This window comes from Castanea sativa, chromosome 1 (assembly GCF_040712315.1).
Source record: "Castanea sativa cultivar Marrone di Chiusa Pesio chromosome 1, ASM4071231v1".
NCBI lineage: Eukaryota > Viridiplantae > Streptophyta > Magnoliopsida > Fagales > Fagaceae > Castanea > Castanea sativa.
This window is the reverse complement of record NC_134013.1, coordinates 61,618,940-61,637,269: the sequence shown is the minus strand read 5'-3', so window position 1 is coordinate 61,637,269 and position 18,330 is coordinate 61,618,940. Positions and strand designations below refer to the sequence as shown.

The window sequence follows — 18,330 nt, the reverse complement described above, 5'->3', positions numbered from 1 at the left end:
ATCTCTTACCAAACGAGCCCTAAGTAATAGTAATAACAATTAAGAAGGTGGTGTATTTATGAGGTAAAAGAAGGTGGTAAATATTCTCTCACACTCATTTTACACATTTTTTCACACAATAATGACAGTTACACGCATTGATATATACATTTTAAAAGACAAAACGATGATGTACACATTTGAAACACGAAAAGTAACTATAAGATAATGAGTACAAGAGTAAAGTAGGACTTGGTAAACTAACAGTAGTAATTTTATTTTGTATGTATTCTTTTTACAAAATATTCATGTTACATGAGCTGCTATACACATTTTAAAACATGAAGATATGATATCTGCGTTTAAAACATGAAAAGTGGATATAAAATAATGATGTCGAGAAAAATTGGTAGATAAACTAATTGGGTGAAACAACTTCTCAACAGTAGTCCAAGCAACACAAGACTCTCCATTTGGGAGCAACTTATTTAACTTCTTGTTGAAAACTTCTTGTTGAAAGTGTGTTAAGAGGTGCCAACCAATTGAGTTACAAGATTTTGGCATATCATCTAGTTTATTACAATTAAAAAAAATTATTGACATTAATATTGATTACGGATGGACAATATGCTAAGATACAAATAATGACAAAAACAACAAAAATAAGTAACAATAATAACAATTATGAAAGTGGTAAATATTCTCTCAAACTCATTTTACATACTTTTTCACACAATAATGGCAGTTGCATGCATTGATATATGTGTGTGTGTGTATGTATGTATATACATACATTTTTTTTATACAAGATAATGGTCTAATTTAAGTGTATATATGTGTAAAACTCCCTTTTGAAAACTTGAACCCCAGCCTTGCCACTTACACCTCACAAGTACTTATATTTGTAAAGTGATCATCGCACCAAGGATGTGTAGTAGTGAGATATATATATACATTTTAAAAGACAAAAAGATGATGTACACATTTAAAACACGAAAAGTGACTTTGAAATAATGAGTATGATAGTAAAATAGGATTTAGTAAAATAATAGTAGCCATTTTATTTTGTATGTATTCTCTTTGCACAAAATTCACGCTACATGAGCTGCTATACACATTTTAAAACATGAAAATGTGATATATTCGTTTAAAACATGAAAAGTGGATATAAAATAATGATGTCGAGAAAAACTGGTAGATAATCTGATTGGGTGAAACAACTTCTCAACAGTAGTTCAAGCAACATTAGTCTTTCTTTTCGGGAACAACTTATTTAACTTTTTGTTGAAAACTTTTTGCTAAAACTTATATTGATTACGGATGGACAATATGCTAAAATACAAATAATAACAAAAACAACAAAAACAAGTAATGGTAAAAACAATTATGAAGGTGATGTATTTAAGAGGTAAAAGAATGTGGTAAATATTCTCTCACACTCATTTTACACACTTTTCCACACAATAATTACACGTGTTGATACATACATTTTAAGCGACAAAAAGATGATGCACACATTTAAAACGTGAAAAGTGACTATTAAATAATGAGTATGATAGTAAAGTAGGATTTAGTAAAATAATAGTAGTCATTTTATTTTGTATGTATTCTCTTTACACAATATTCAAGTTACATGAGCTGCTATGCACATTTTAAAACATGAAAATGTGATATATGCATTTAGAAGTTAAAACATAAAAAGTGAATATGAAATAATGATGTCGAGAAAAACTGGTAAATAAAGTGAATGGGTGAAACAACTTCTCAACAGTAGTCCAAGCAACATCAGTCTCTCTTTTTGGGAACATCTTATATTTTATTTTTTGTTGAAAATCTTTTGCTGAAAGATTGTTAAAATATACTTGTATTTTGAAAAAGAAAAAAAGAAAAAGAAAAAATAAGGTTATGAAAAACTGTACATAAAAACTAAATAATAAAAATCTAACTGATAAGGTAGTCCCAAACACACACACTCACCATGTGGCGCGCACTGAGTAAATGGGTGCCTACGCGCGCGACGCACCGCAGCGACATATAAAGGTCCACATCGGATTCAACTCTGAACTTTATACAAAAACCCGAGCAGTGCACCACCTATATATAGGTTGTCATGTGCCACCCTTCCTTATCATTGCGCCAATAATTAAGTTTATGGTCACTGACGTCTGTGAAAAGAGTCGATCGAGCCAAACATAGAATAGGCCAAATGAAAACCTACAAGAATCTGGAATCTATGGTTACAGTTTACACTATATGAGAATATGGGCCATATCCTAATAAGTAATCCATTGTTTGGCCACTCATATTTGGTAAATGAAATCGACAAGTAGACAAACTTTGAGCATGATAATGGAGAGTGACCAATAATGCATCTAAAAAGCAATGTTTTCAATCCGACAATCCCTTCCTATATTGGTCGGTGCATATATGTATATATACCCTTTTCAAAAAAATCCGAGATAGTTATTTTCTTTTTTCTTTTTTTGTAGTGGTGTCACACCTTCTTGTGAATAATAAACTACATACTTTTAAAAAAAAGCTTGAAACAAAGAGCCTAATGGACGACAATGACTCGATGAATATATTGGGTTCAGTGATTTTGGATGCACAAGTAAAAGGTGGAAGGCCCTACCAAGAAATATATACAATAATTATGAAGCAAAGCTGCACAGTACAGTTCCAATTACAATACAGACCAACAAGAAAAACTCACTGTGAAGCAGTACATGCATGCAATTACACTCACAACCTAAAGTAAAAAAAGTTCTAATAGAAAAAACACGCGAGGGAGATCAGCCTTTTAAGAACACCCATTCCAAGAAACACAAACCATTTGCTCAGTAGAATCTTCAAGTCAAAAACTTCAGGAGGGTGTTTTGGTGTGGTGAAATTAGGGAGGATAGAAAATAAGGAGAGAAAAATAGGGTGTAAAATATTGTTTTCAACTGTTTGGTTGAGGAAGAAAAATAGAAGAGACAAAAAATAGGGGAGAAAATTTTCTCTCCTATGCCCATTTTTTTTATCCTCCCAAATTAGGAGAAAAATGAGGAGGGAAAAGTGCAGAAATTCATTTTACACAAATACTCTCTCACATACGCCTCACCAACCCCTCACTTTATTCATGACCTGATGACTTCCTCTTCTCATCCTTATCACTTTCTTTTGTCTACAAAGGATAAATTTTCTTGTTTTAAAGGCCTTGATCAGTGTACGTATCAATTGTTGTTCTCCTACTTGTCTAATATGTTACTCAGTATATGAAATACCTCATTGTTCTATCTAAAAAAGAGATGGAACAGGAGTTTGGCAGTGTATTCAATGATTTTCCTATTACACATGTTATGTGCTGACCACTTTTTTTGGGCTGAATAGTGTAAATTTGCTGACCATGTTTTACCTGGTTACAAAATCTTTTGGCTAATTAAATTTATACGTACATTATTGTAATCTTTACATTATAATAATAAAAATATAAATATAAATTTATATGTATGATGTGGTAAATTTTATATTATTTAATGAGTACAAATAAATCTATTTCTTACATATTATGTAACAAGGGTATAATAGTTCATTTATATAAATTACATTTTTCATCATTTCCTTTTTCTCTCCAACCAAACAAAAGAGTTTTCCACCATCCCACTTTTCCACCCTTCCAACCAAACACACAAGAGGGAAAACTAAATATTTTCTATCCTCCCACTTTTCCATCCTCCCATAATTTTCCATCCTTCCACTTTTCCACTCTTCCAACCAAACGGACCCCAAGTGTTACAGATATATAACTCCAAGCATTCATTTTGCCCTCCATTCTATCTTAATATCTCTTCATTATGCTTTCCTCTAGCTGATTTCCTTTACTATGAATATATAATTCCAGAAACTCATCTTATATGTATTATTTTAAATTACAAAACTTTGAATTTAAACAATTAATTGACAATATGATTATTGACATTTGATCATCATAAAATTTTGCAAGCATTGAGAGTATATGAATATAATGTAATCTAACAGTAGACTTGTCAAAATTCGCAATTATAAATAAGTTATTAAGTGGTGTAATATTTCTTTTTTTTTGTTGTTGAGAAAGAGTGTAATATCACTTAGAGTTGCACCTGGTGTAACTTGAACCTCTCTCTCTCTCTCTCTCTCTCTCTCTCTCTCTATATATATATATATATATATATATATGTAAATTAAGTAAATAATATTTCACTAAACAATGAAAGAGATAGTAAAATACTATAAATATATATATATATTTATTTATTTATAGGTTTCCATGAGAAACCGTGACCATGGGAACCCAGTTGAACGAGTAGGCTGCGAATAACTTGTTTCTCAAATTAGAACTTAATTGACAATATAGTACTTCTTAGATTGAAATTAAGTTTTACATTTTGGAGTCCCACTTGTTTTATTTAGAGATAAAAACAACAAAACTAAAATCATATGAAATACCTCTTTATTTCATTGGAATGCTTTAATTTTTATCATAATAGATCATAAAACTCTAAGGTTTGAAAAATAACTTACTCAAAAAATTACGATAGCAAATTACAAAATGAATAATTTAATATGCTTAGAAATTTGTTAAATACAAAAAAGTAAATTAATTTAGAATTTGACTCACATTTTAGGATTGAACTTACATGTGTAAATATAAATTTTTTTGTCTAAAAAATATGTGAAACTTGAATATTGCGTTCAATTCAAATAGTTTGAAAAGGTCCAAGGACATAACAAATGCCACTATATGTTAAAATGATCTACTATAAATAGTAAAAACAAATTATGATAGATTTATATGAATATGATTATTTATTATTAGAACTATGATTAAATTTATCATTTTTTTAATAGTTTAAAATTTTTGAAAGAATAAATAATTTAACATGGTATTAAAACAGGAGATGAATTCAATCTCAAGTTTAAATCCACACGTAATAATTTAAGTTTTAAGAAAATTAGTAATTTAACATTTATTTATATTTTAAGGACGTGAATTGGTTCACGGCCCAATAGGTTGTGACAATGACACAACCAGCCCACAACAATGAATTTGTTAGAGAATGAGTCCAATATTAAACATTCAATGAGTTCAATAAGAATCACTACGGGTTAGTTTAATCTTGGAATGAACGAGAATAATAAGTTGAAAAGAAAAACACTCCTTGGTCAAATCCGATGATGGTATGTTCTTATATATATCTCTCAGACTTATACAAATATTCAAGTTCCTGGATACAAGGTTTTTTTCTCTTCTTTTTCTCTGATCCCCCTTCTGTAAGAGAATCCTTTCCCTTTTATACTCCTTCCCCTCTACTCATCTTAGCCTTCCACCTGTTGATCAAGTAACTAATCTCCTTAATACTTGTCTCATCAGAACTTCTTGAAGTCTTTGGTGGGTAGCTCTAAAGCCGGAAGCCACTGTTCAGGCATCATCTTCACATTAATGCGGCTAGTTGATTAGGTGCAGAGCATTCAATGCGGTGATAGCAGTTTTATTCCCAGATATTTCTTAATTCCCTGTTGACTCTCCTCTCTCCAAAGCTTATCCTTCTTCCAAGCATGGTTGTCTCATTCCCCATACTTGTTGGGTGATTGAACTTCAGGCTTCCACTTTGTTTCCGGAGGAGGTTTGTCTCCTCGGACAACATCACCTGCTTGTCCTGACCAGCTCTCGTCCTCAACCTGATGACCTACTTGCCTCTACTAATATTTGTTTGTCCTCGGGCGCAGCCCATAGCCCAATAATCTTATCCGAGCTATTCATCCCCCATTATATTTTTCCCAACCAACCACTTTGAGAAATTTGGTAAAAATTTTTTTTTTGAAAGTTACAACAACCACTTTGGAAAATTTGGTAAAAATTATTATTTGGGTCATCTTAATTGGTGCTCATATGAAAATTGTTAATAAACCATATTAAGAAATTTTTTACATTATTTTCAAAATTTTAAATACTACTATTAACAAAATTAATTGTTTTATCGTTTTTTCATAAAAACATTTTTTAAAATAAGTAATTCTTAGGTATTTAGCAAGAAAAATGACATTCTTTCTCTCAAATTTATTAAAAGGAAATACTAATAGATGCCTTGAAGGTAACGACTAACAATCCATTTGAAAAAAAAATTTATGGAAAAAGAAAAAAAAATTAATATTTAATTTGGCTGATTTTTCCATTTTCATAAAAATTATGTCAAAATTTTTCTAAAATAAATTGTTAACCATTACCTTAAATACACCCATTAACATGATACTTCATATAATTTATGTTAAAGTCCCCCATTAATGTGAAAGTAAGAAATACCATTTCCTCCATGCATGCTCCGAATTAACTAAGAAATTTCCTTTAAAACTAGCAAAGAGTAGTATCTATGTTCTGACAAATCTGACGCGGCTTCTGGTATTGTGTCAACGACAATGCTCAATTTACAAGTTTGCCAATGTACACGATTCAATCTGGACCGTCCGTTTTAGCAGAAACCTCGCGAGGGTTTTACCGAGCAAATTAGTAGTAGTCAAAAAAGAGTCCAAATCTTCTGTCTCACTTTTTCTGCTCCACTCTATACTCCATCAATAAAAATTTGCCACGTATTCACCGCATTAATTAAATAATACTATTAATTAATAACAGTAGCATTAATAAGTCAATAAATGGTAGTATTTAATTAATGCGGTCAATACGTGGCAAGTTTTTATTGATAGAGTATAGAATGGAGCAGGAAAAGTGGGACAGAAGATTTGGAATCGTAAAAAAAGGGACTCCAAAACTCAAATAAACAAAAAAGAAAAAAGAAAAAAGCGCACTATAGATACTAGTATATATATAGAACGCCAAAAAGAAAACAACACAACACCACGTTTTGGCATTCAAACGGTCTTTTATGTTGAAGAGAGGCCGCGCCGCCGGGTTTTTCTTCTGAGTCGCATTTTCTCGCATTCATTCACTTCAGAGCTTCAAAGTTTTTCTGCACTCAAAGTTCTGCATTTTCTCTTTTTCGAAGCTCTGCGTTTTGAACCGACTCTTGCATTTCTCTCTTCGTAGCTCGGTCTCCAGGTACTTGATCTAATCATCAAATTTTTTTTTTCTCTGGTTGCATTTTCTTTCATTGAAATTGAAATATACAGTGCCGTTTAATCTTATATTATTGAACTTTTATTTTATTTGTTTGTTTTTGAATGATTTTGATTGATCATTGGAATTTGCAGATCGAGCTACTGAAGATTGAAGCAAAATTTTGTTGAAATTTCTAGTTCTGTGGATTCAGATCTTTGAGCTTTGCTTGAATTTTGTACCTATTTGTCGAAACAACCTGTTAGACTTAGATCCATCGCATTAGCCTCATTTCGCTACAAATTTTGCTAGATTAAAACTCAGTTTTGAGCTAATTAAGCATGGCGGCTGGTTTGCAATTTAGCGGAGTTAAAACGCTTTGTCCTGTTTCATTGCGAGGAGGAGGATCTTCGTGTTGCTTGCCTGTACGGTCGCAGCGGCTTCATTTTGCTAGTTCAGTAGCTTCGGTGGCCGAATTTTCGAATGCGAGTGTGAGAAGTTGCTGTAGGAGTAGAGTTTTGAGAGTGAGTTGCGACGGAAGGGTTGTGGATGTTCTTGACAAGAAGGAAACGAAGAATCAAAGTTTCGGCGAAGCGGAGAGTCAATTGACGTGCGTCATGAAATTCGGAGGCTCATCCGTGGCCTCTGCAGAGAGAATGAGAGAGGTTGCTGAGCTTATACTCAGCTTCCCCAATGAGAGGCCGGTAATCGTGCTCTCGGCGATGGGAAAGACAACTAACAAACTTTTATTGGTATAAAATTCATTATGATATATGCATTTTTTAGTGTTCTTGTTATGTTTTCTTTTGTGTTGAAGGTTCTTTTTTTGGTAATCGAAATTTTCGTTTGTCTCTTGTTAGGCCGGAGAAAAGGCTGTTAGTTGCGGTGTTACTAATGCGTCGAGTATTGATGAGTTGAGCTTTATAAAAGAACTGCATCTCAGGCAAGAATGGCTGAGTTTTCTTGCTATTAATACCATGTATTGTGAAAATGTAAAATCATATGTTAAATGTGTTGTTTCACCGTTTTATCTTATTCAGGACCGTGAAAGAGCTTGGAATAGACAAGTCTACCGTCACACGTGAGTTACTTCCTTAGAGTCATATTGTGATATGTAAATCGGGTTATGTGTAATGCCTCTAGTCATATGATGGTGAAGATTTGTTTTATGTATCCTTGCGTTTTGCTTCTTCATAAGGCTGTTTCCGTTTGGTTATGTTACTCTATAATTACGTCCTTTTTAATGGTTATGATGTTGATATGCTGTATCTTAAGTGCTTAACCGGGTTGGCTCAAGTGGTCATGGCCTTGGGATTGGTGGTATTCTCCCTCCAATTCTAAGGTTTGAATCCCCTTGCGTGCAAGCAATTTCTAGGGGCCACGTCTTATTGGCAAAGTCAATGACTTACCTGATCCCTGTGATGTGGGCGCATTACATGGGTCTGGGGTTTAACTGGATAAAAAGACATGATGCTCTGGACAGTCTCTGGGGTTCCTCATCATCAAAAATATTCAGCTGTCCTTTTTTGATGTCAATATGCAGCTAAATCTGAATATGTCTAGAAGAGTTGTGTTTAACTAAGAAGTTTATTTTAGAACTGGTGCATATAAAGGAAAGTACGTGTAAATTATATGGATTTGGCAAATTCTGCTAGTGTCTGTTCTGAGAGTAGCTTGCTTCGTAAGCTGCTTCAACAAAAAAAAAAAAAAGACATTAAAAATTAAGGCAAACTTGGTTAGTTGTCAATTAAGGAATTATATGAGAGAGTATGATCTTGAATAGAATAGAATGATGGAAAAAAATACATGCGACTGACCCTAACTAATCTAGTGAGGATTGATAGCCGACCCCAAAATATATAAGACTAAGGATTGGTTTATTTCTAGTGAGCAGCTTGACAAAGATTGGTTTATTTCTCAAGCTTTGGAACCCCAATGTGAACCATAATACCTAGACAAAGAACCTCATATGTACTTGAACAACCTTTAAACTTTAAAGCACAACATTTGTGTTTGAATATTTCTAGTGAGTAGCTTAAGATTGGTCCAGTTCTCTAATTACTCTTCATATTACGTGTTTCATTTTTTATACAATGAAAGTTTTAGATTTATTGTCAAAGTAGATTAAAGTACTTGTACCAGCAGTATCCTTAGTACATTTGTTGGATTCAGATGATGGTTGATTGTTCTTATTTGTCTCCATACTGATCTGATGCTGTCTGAAAAATAAAATCAGCACACTTAGAGGAATTGGAGCAGCTTCTGAAGGGAATTGCTATGATGAAAGAGTTGACTCTTCGGACGAAAGATTATTTAGTTTCCTTTGGGGAGTGCATGTCAACTAGGATATTCGCAGCATATCTGAATAAAATTGGTGTTAAAGCTCGCCAAGTATGTAGTTTCCTGTCTACTTATTTTCTCAATGCATTAGCAAGTTATTATTCTCTAATGACTGGTACATGAACTTAATAAGTCTTTTTTGAAGAGAATGGTCAGACTTTGATTTGTGATTTTGAGTACCTTTGTAAAACCATTCTTGGTTAGAGTAATTTATATACTTTTTATTTTGTGGCAGTATGATGCCTTTGAGGTTGGTATTATAACCACAGATGACTTCACAAACGCGGACATTTTGGAAGCGACCTATCCTGCTGTTGCAAAGAGGTTACTTGGTGATTGGGATTTTGATCCTGCTATACCAATTGTTACTGGCTTCCTTGGAAAGGTCTTCTACTCGCTAACTGCTTTGAAAATCTTATTTGAAGAACTTGGGGGTGTTAGCACCACTAAAAAAATGAGTTTCCCATGACGATTTACAATAGTGCTATAATTTTTATATTCCTGATTGTACTTATCAAAAAAAAAAAAAAAAAAAATCCTGATTGTAGGGCTGGAGGTCATGTGCAGTTACTACATTGGGTAGGGGTGGTAGCGATTTGACGGCCACAGCCATTGGTAAAGCATTGGGATTGCGAGAGATACAGGTCAGTGCAGATATTTAAGGTTTACAAGTAAAAAAATTTCAAGGGATTTGCATATGCATAAGTGATGAGCCTCAAGGCCTTGGCTTCAGATCTTAAATGGATGGGGGGTGGAGTGGAACTGGGGAAGGAATAAGGTTCTTTTCTGGCATTGCATATTAAAAAAATAATAAAAAAAAAAATATATAAATATATAAAAGAGTTGCAAATGCTGCCTGGACACCAACCTTTATAACAAAAGCATGCAAAGGATATATAGATAGCACTGAAAATAAATGCATATAGGCTATTATCTTTTTTCTGAAGCACATAAAACAGTCATATTTTAACAACTTCTTTGTAAAATTTGAATGGGATTCTGGTATTTGCATTTGCATAATTTCTTATTTTCTTCTATTTAAATAAGTTGTATTTCAATTCTTTACAGGTTTGGAAGGATGTTGATGGTGTTTTAACATGCGATCCTAACATATATCCACGGGCAGAACCTGTACCATATTTGACATTTGATGAGGCTGCAGAACTTGCATATTTTGGTGCTCAGGTAAGATTATCTCATAACCTCTAACCTATTTAAGCTGCGGAATCTGCGTCGTTTCTGGCTTTTCTCATTTGGCTCCTAACAGGCCAAAATTAGTCTGGAGTGGTGGTTGTGGCTTTATTTTTATTTTTTCCAAAAGAAAATATGCGGGAGTTGGGTTTGTTTTTCACTTTTTTCGAGGGGTTGGATTGCTGAATTCCCCTTCAAATAACCCGATGTCGGTTCTGCAAACACAAGGTTGATACCAATATATATATTGGTAACTTATAAGTAGTACCAATAAGGTCTTGAATCCATGACCCAAACTTTCACCTTAATCTTATAAGGTGCCATTAAAGCAATAACACATTGGGCTTTTGTCATGTTGATGATATATTAATTACTCAGCAATTTTTTACATACTTATTTTTTGGGGGGATTATCTATGCATCTTATTCTAACTTAAAGATGGCAATTTTTTTTACTCTAACCTGACAAGAGTCCAATCATGGGTGCAAAAGAGTTGACTTCCTGTGTTTTACATGTTATTTCATGGTTTTGACCCTATTCAACTAGTTAAATTGGATATTGCATGCTCTTAAACTTAAATGAGATCTGAAAAGTTTTGGTTTCTTGTTTCACAGCATGTTTAGTGTTCGTGTAGCATCAGGTTATTTTTTAATTTCTTTGCTCCAATTGCTTGAGGGACTTTGAACAACCTAAAGTTTTTAACTTCATCTTCTGTATCTTATCAAATTTGCACTCTAGCTAAGTTGTTAATAGATCAAGCTGGGTGCATTCATTCAGTAGTGTTGTGAAGTAGTATAGTGTTTATTGGACATCTAAAGATAATCAGAAAATCAGAAACTTTATGGCAAAGATAAACATGATATTTAGACTGTCAGCTTCCCTCTCCTCCCCCCTTTTTGTAGGTCTTGCATCCGCAGTCCATGAGACCTGCTAGAGAAGGTGATATTCCTGTTAGGGTTAAAAACTCTTACAACCCTGAAGCTCCAGGTACTCTTATAACCAGGGCAAGAGATATGAGTAAGGTTTGTAGCAATTGAGTGTTATTACATGTTGTATAGAAGATTCCAACTAGCGTTAAAATTTCTTTCTCCAATATTGCAGGCAGTACTAACTAGCATTGTTTTGAAACGGAATATAACTATGTTGGATATTGTTAGCACAAGAATGCTTGGTCAATATGGCTTCCTTGCTAAGGTGAGAAGCTAATGATTGGGTGCTTTTTGGCCTTTTGTTGACTCAAAACTCATTTTTGCATGGTTTATGTCCATGCAGGTATTCTCAATATTTGAAGATTTGGGCATATCAGTTGATGTTGTAGCTACTAGTGAAGTTAGTATTTCCTTGACATTGGATCCATCAAAGCTTTGGAGCAGAGAGCTGATTCAACAGGCAAGCGTATGATATCTTGTTCCATGTGTACAATTTTTTGTTTAAATTTACGATTGAAATTAGCACATGCTTTCAATTCCAGGCATTTTGTGGTGTTCCTGCAAGTCATTTCTTGCTTGCATAAAGTCAATTACTGTATCTGCTCCATAGAGCATGCCTACCGTACTAAATATACCATTAGTATTTTATTCTACAGAGCAGTTGTGTATATATATATATATATATATTTTTATTTTTTTTGCAACTGCATTTTATTTATTTTATTTTTATCTCATCTCGTACTATTATTTTTTGAGCAGGAACTTGACCATGTTGTGGAGGAACTTGAGAAAGTTGCTGTTGTGAACCTTCTTCAGCACAGGTCAATCATTTCTCTCATTGGGAATGTTCAGAGGTCATCACTGATCCTAGAGAAGGTGCTGTATACATTTTGCAGATTTAGTTAGAGAATATCTCTTGAATTGTTGTAGAAACTTCTTAAGGTGATTGCAATTGTTGAGTTGTTTTTCTCTAACTGTTGTAAGAGATTTTATGGATTACCTTCTGTCCATAAATTTGTGGAATATAAATCTCTTTGAGAGTTTTTCTCATATACTTTTTCCACTGAATTCTTACAAGAAGTTGAATGCTTTGTAAATAGTGGAAACTTCTGGACATGATTGGAATAAGCTTTGAGGAAGAATGGAAATTATAACAAGTTTCTATATTTATTTACCTAAAAAATCTTACAAGTTCCTATGTTCAATTTTGTCAAAGTTTCTCCATTAAGTTTATCTTTTGAAAAAATAAATATTAATTCAGTGGAGGAAAATTTTCATATGAAGCCATTGTCTTTCCATGGCATTTTCTTTCTATATTTCTGTTGATCTCATTGGTCATTTATGTAGCTTTATTTAACACACATGTTCAGTAGTCAGTATACATACACATAATTGCAAATGATTAAACAAGGAATAGTCATTGGCCTTCATAGCACTGATATCCTGCAAGGCTTAGCCCTTTTCTAGCTGTCTCTTGTCACATTGATTTTACGTTACTAACTTACTGGGTGTGTATTATGGCAGGCATTTAGTGTTCTGCGAACAAATGGAGTCAATGTTCAGATGATCTCACAGGGTGCATCTAAGGTCTCTCCTACACAACAGTTTTTTTATTTATTTATTTCTTTTTGCATATATGTTATTTTAGGGTGTTTCATATTTCAGCATCAGAATTAAGCTTCAGTTTCTTAGCACCCTGACAGACAGGCCACCTCTGTTTGGAACTGACAGATTTTTCTTTATAAAACTATCGTAATCCAGTGCACCTATAATTTTTTTTTTCTTTCCCTCTGTCTTTGAACATCATTATTACAGGTTAGATAAAGTTTGAAACCATAACTCAATTTGTTTACATCTGTATCTGCCTCACTGTTTTGTTTTTTTTTTCTGCTGGCCAGGTTAATATTTCGTTGGTTGTAAACGACAATGAAGCAGAGCAATGTGTGAGGGCTCTCCACTCAGCTTTCTTTGAGTGATCTTCTCTACGATAGAAGTGGAATGTTAAGAATGGTTAAGATCCAACATTATCTCCTCCACATTGGTGTCGTTTGTTCATGTAGTAGTAGTAGTAGTAGTAGTAGTAGTGATTTTCTCACTGTTAATCATTTACCATAATATTTCTCAATATTATCTCTATACCCAAGCTTGGGGAAGGAAGTTGCTTCCCCTTTTCTTATCCAATTAAAGATCTGGCATTGTAGCCTTCTTTCTTGAACAATGTATTAATATTTAAGTTTCAAGCTTATAGCTAATCATCATTTATGACTCTAGATAATGAACTATAGCTGAACTAATACTTCTCTCATATGGGATTGAGGTTGAAGTTGTGGGTTCAATATCCACTTCCCTTTCTCCTTGTTTTAATATTTTCTTAACAGTGATTCAAATCCGGATGTCAGTGCTCTAATTTCCCTAGTTAGAGCACCCACATTAAATTAGACTTTAGCTTACCATGTCAACTGTACTCTGAAACCAACCAACTTTTTTTTTTTTAATAAAAAAAAAAACTAATATTATGCACATGTGATGCACAATTTAATCAAGAATCCGAAAATTCCCCAAAGAGTATCTTTCCAATGTAACTTTATATTGACCCCAAACATATGCGAAGAAAGCAGGAATGTAGAGGAAACTTACTAGTTTAAGCAAGATCTCATCCTTTTTCAGAATGGGAACTAGAACTTCCAAATGTTGTTGCATCATAATATTTTCTTAAAGAAGCTAAAGATGTACTAATATAATGATCATGCATTTTTACATTATACTATTAAGATCTATGCAGAAAGCAGCAAATGCTAGTAAACTATTCACAGGTGTGTATATATATGCACACACACACAAAATTAGTTATAACAAGTTAACGCTACCTCAAAACGATTGGTCTGTTCTTAAGCACAATTTGATCACACTTTCTTTTCTTCCCCTTGGAAAATTTCAACATCGAATGACTTTATAAAAGGGCTCAATTTGTTATCAAAGTGAAAGACAGACATTAATATGCCGAACCAACATTATTATAAAAGGGCTCAGTGTTTTTATTTTTTATTATCGATATCATGTATGTGTTCTTTCTAGGTACTTATTTAATGACGTGTTCTCATTAAACAAAAAATATATATAACTAATTAAGAAAGAGCTATAGGAATTAGGATTCAGGAATGTTAATCCACACTGTGGGAGAGATTAATATAAAAAACTGATAAATAGCCGGAGTAATGCTTAACAGAAAATTTGACCCAGCCCATAAAATTATGGATAAAACACAACACATGCTGCAGGTGCATCATATATACTAATACTGGTATACTCAAACACAACACATGCTGCAAGTGCATATATACTAATACTGGTATACTCAATTTGACATCTATCCAAGTGTAGCTAGAATTAAAATTTAAAAAGAAAAAAAATTTTAAATAATGCAATTACGTCTTCAAAAGTTTGTTGTAGTTGTACAAAGTCATGTTATAAGACCATCCAAGCCACTGCCTTTATCACAAGGCCACAAAAATTTCTTGGTGGAAAATTATCAGAATAATTAGTGACGATAATATGAATGATTTGATCATTTGATGTATCACATTTATTTACAGTATCATAAATTAATTTACTTGATTTATGCAATGTTCAGTTACAGAATTGACAAGAGGACAGAACGTGAAGAGTGAAAACTAACTTTCTATAATACATTACAGCCTAGGAAAATAAATTAGAGACTCAAGAAACTCTGTTCAGAACCTTGCTGAAACAATTTATTCCTTACTAGGACTAAAGGCACATTTTACTTGTAGCTGGGTCAAATCAGTTGTGATATATAAGAAACCCACCATCTGAAGGACCATCCATTAACTTGAAATCAGCAAACTTTATAAGACAAGTGAATATTTTTGGCAACAAAGATGATGATTTGGAAAGTGCAATCTCAACGATTAATATTAAATCCTTTCTTTTCATGTACGCAGATGTATTCCAGTGTGTGCACCTGCAGATGCATGTGAAAATTTTACCATCTCTCAAACTACACTTCATGTTAATGCCCATAAATTTTCTTGTCCCATGAACAGATGAACTTACTACCTTAACTTCCAAGATAAATCAACTGAATATTCAGAGACGGCAGGTACTCAATGAGTTTCTAGACTTGAAAGGTTAGTCATCTTCAACTAAAACTATTAACAATTTTCTAGATTGAAGATAAGTAAATGTTTTTTTTACTGCTAAATGGTCTAGGAAGGGTATACATCTTCCAAATTGTAAAGTGGTTGCCCTCGGAGAAGTAGGGTACATAATAGGTCTAAGTTTTAATAGTAGATTAAAGATTTCGTTGAATAATAGGTTGCATTCGACCTGGAAAATCTTTGTAACTTCTTTTCTGGAAACACCAATATATAGCAGTAATATTTTCACCATATTTTCCACTGCAGGGAACGTTCGAGAGTATTTTGTCATATAAGACCCAATAGGAGTGAATTTTGGCCATTTATTTATGCTTGTTGTAGCTTTGGATTCAAGGCAAGCATGGCTAATATAGATAAAGTAGGCTAATATATCTCTAATATAGATAAAGAAAGGACCTTCGGCATATCCCACACTTCTATGGCACATAAAGCTTCTCTCCAGCCCAATCATTCGTCATTGTTGCTATTCTCCTCCTAACATATCTCTTTCTCCTTTTGACTTTTTTCTACTAACCATTCTGAATTTCTGATCAAGAAACCAAAAAAAAAAAAAAAAAATTTTTTGCCAATAATATGTAGCAAGAATGATTTAATAAAGTATGAGCATTATGCATTTAAGACATTTTTTATGATGCTAGAAGTTTCATATTTAAAGTTGGCAGTTGTCTTTTCATTACTAAAATCTAAATACTTTAAAACTTTAGGGGTAAAATCTAAATTCTAAAATTTTAAGGTGTAAAATTCAAATACCCCAAACTTTAGGATGTAATTTGCAATTTACCATAACATTTTTTTTCTAAGAATAAGGCAATCAAAATGGATAAGAACACAAATCAAAACCCCGGCAGAGACATCACTCCACCAAAATAAGCATGTCCTGAAAACCTTTTAGCTCAAAAAGAAAAAAAAGGGACCAATTAAGAAATACAAGGCACTAATTACTCGGAATAGCTTTTAAAATTAGAAAATAATACAAATTTCCAAGACAACAACAATGATACACCAATATAATGTGCTTTCTTTAAAAAATTTAACAAACTATCATCCATTCTACCAAATAGGTAATTCTTACATGCTCCGGGAGCAATACTCCCTCCCCTCCCATGAGAGGTGGGCCCCATGGTGGGACCCACATGTAGCGCCCACCCCTCATGTGAGAAAAAGGAGCATTGCTCCCGGAGTACCTAAGTTTTTTCTTGATCACACCTTTACTCAATAAACTCGATTCTTAAAAGGTTTGGTTTTGGGGACTTGAGCATGTGTATGTATAATTCATACCTACTTAGCCCCTACATGTAGGGTTGAAGCTTTCCTCAAAAGGACAAGCACCTCGAAACCAAGCATCAGGAGGAGTGCTTCCAAGGTCAACAAATTCAAGAGCTTTGCTTTTGATATCATAAAAATACCATTTTTGAAGTGTGAAGGATGAAAATACTAGTATTTTCCCTATCTTGAGGCATGATACAATCTTTGGATATAAGTGACCAGCATCAACTCAGTGAAAATCCTTAAAAAGGATTCTAAGTACCCGTTTGGGTACTGATGAAATGGGACGCATCTGCGTCTGCGTCTGCGTCTGTGCTTCCTTTTTTTTTTTTAAGCGTTTTGTAGCTATGGTGGCTTTTCCAGTAGGTAATCTACTAAAAGGGAGTGTTAAATTACTAATTCTCCCAAAAGAAAAATGGTGAATTTAATCACTTAACCATAATTCTAACCCTCCTCCTGCTCACGCGTGAGCCTAAACTTTCCCTTAATAAGTGGGGGCCCAACATGTGGGATTTTTTACATTTTAAATAGGAGGTAGAGTAAAGAAGGAGATTGAACTCTAGATTTCCTACTCTAATACCATGTTAAATTACCAATTCTCTCAAAAGCTTAAGCTTTTAGGAAATGATGAATTTAATCACCTAATCATAATTCTAACAGTAAATTCTAACAGTAAGAATTGAGGAAGCATTGATTTGTTTCTTGGTTGGAAAATTCAAACGTGATTTAGGTTGATTCTGAAGAATAAATGGCAGGGTACAGAGGTTTGACCTAGTTGACATACTTTATACTGTTTTATATTCATATTAAAATATAGAATTATAGCATTAGAAATATGCCATTGCGCTCAATTTTGGCCTGTATTGTGTCAGTCTTAAACTTATTAGGATTGATAAAATGTGCTGGATATAATCTTAAAAGCTGTGCTAGAATTTTCATTTTATATGTCCCATTTCTTTACACATAATTATTGAGGTTTGGCCATAAGGGCTTAAAGTTAATTAAACTTGTTATAGTCCTGCTAAATGAGTTAATAGTTCCATCTCATGAATACATGCCATTCTAAAATAAGGTTTAGTTTTTACATGTATCTTCCTTCTTCTTTTCTTCTCTCTCTCTCTCTCTCTTTTTAATGTTGAATTTTTCTTGTGTCAGTAAATTTTGCCTCATCATTTCACATCCTTCCTTTTATTTTCTGTTTTTTTTTGGTTCTAATTGGCTTTCTAGAATGGGCGTGTCAATGCTCTATACTCTACCCCATCCATATATACTAATGCAAAGTATGCTGCAGATGATTCCTGGCCGACCAAGAATGATGACTTTTTCTTGTAAATTTAATGTTTTAATGTTATATAACCTGTTTTCTTGTTTTTCTCAC

At 33.3% G+C, this 18,330-nt stretch overlaps 1 protein-coding gene across 2 annotated transcripts; it reads left to right on the top strand.

Annotated features, from left to right (window-relative positions):
- The first annotated feature begins 6,844 nt into the window (after positions 1-6,844).
- On the top strand, positions 6,845-13,778 carry LOC142618075 (aspartokinase 3, chloroplastic). Of its 2 annotated transcripts, none has more exons than XM_075791050.1 (14): positions 6,845-7,051; positions 7,204-7,800; positions 7,909-7,991; positions 8,089-8,129; positions 9,285-9,439; positions 9,624-9,773; positions 9,937-10,032; positions 10,457-10,573; positions 11,482-11,601; positions 11,681-11,773; positions 11,852-11,968; positions 12,268-12,384; positions 13,033-13,095; positions 13,407-13,778. In XM_075791050.1, exons 2-14 carry the CDS (start codon positions 7,390-7,392, stop codon positions 13,482-13,484), a joined length of 1,641 nt encoding a protein of 546 aa, XP_075647165.1. In that variant the 5' UTR covers positions 6,845-7,051; positions 7,204-7,389; the 3' UTR covers positions 13,485-13,778. The 2 variants fall into 2 exon arrangements, with proteins under 2 accessions (XP_075647165.1, XP_075647159.1); XM_075791044.1 differs by having other exon boundaries at positions 11,852-11,974.
- The last annotated feature ends 4,552 nt before the right edge of the window (positions 13,779-18,330 follow it).

Bases quoted from the DNA above. Each gene is read 5' to 3' on its own strand.
- LOC142618075 (XM_075791044.1), top strand. From the start codon at position 7,390: ATGGCGGCTGGTTTGCAATTTAGCGGAGTTAAAACGCTTTGTCCTGTT. The intron at 7,992-8,088 runs GCAAGAATGGCT...TATCTTATTCAG, and splicing joins ATAAAAGAACTGCATCTCAG to GACCGTGAAAGAGCTTGGAA. The intron at 12,385-13,032 runs GTGCTGTATACA...GTATTATGGCAG, and splicing joins CATCACTGATCCTAGAGAAG to GCATTTAGTGTTCTGCGAAC.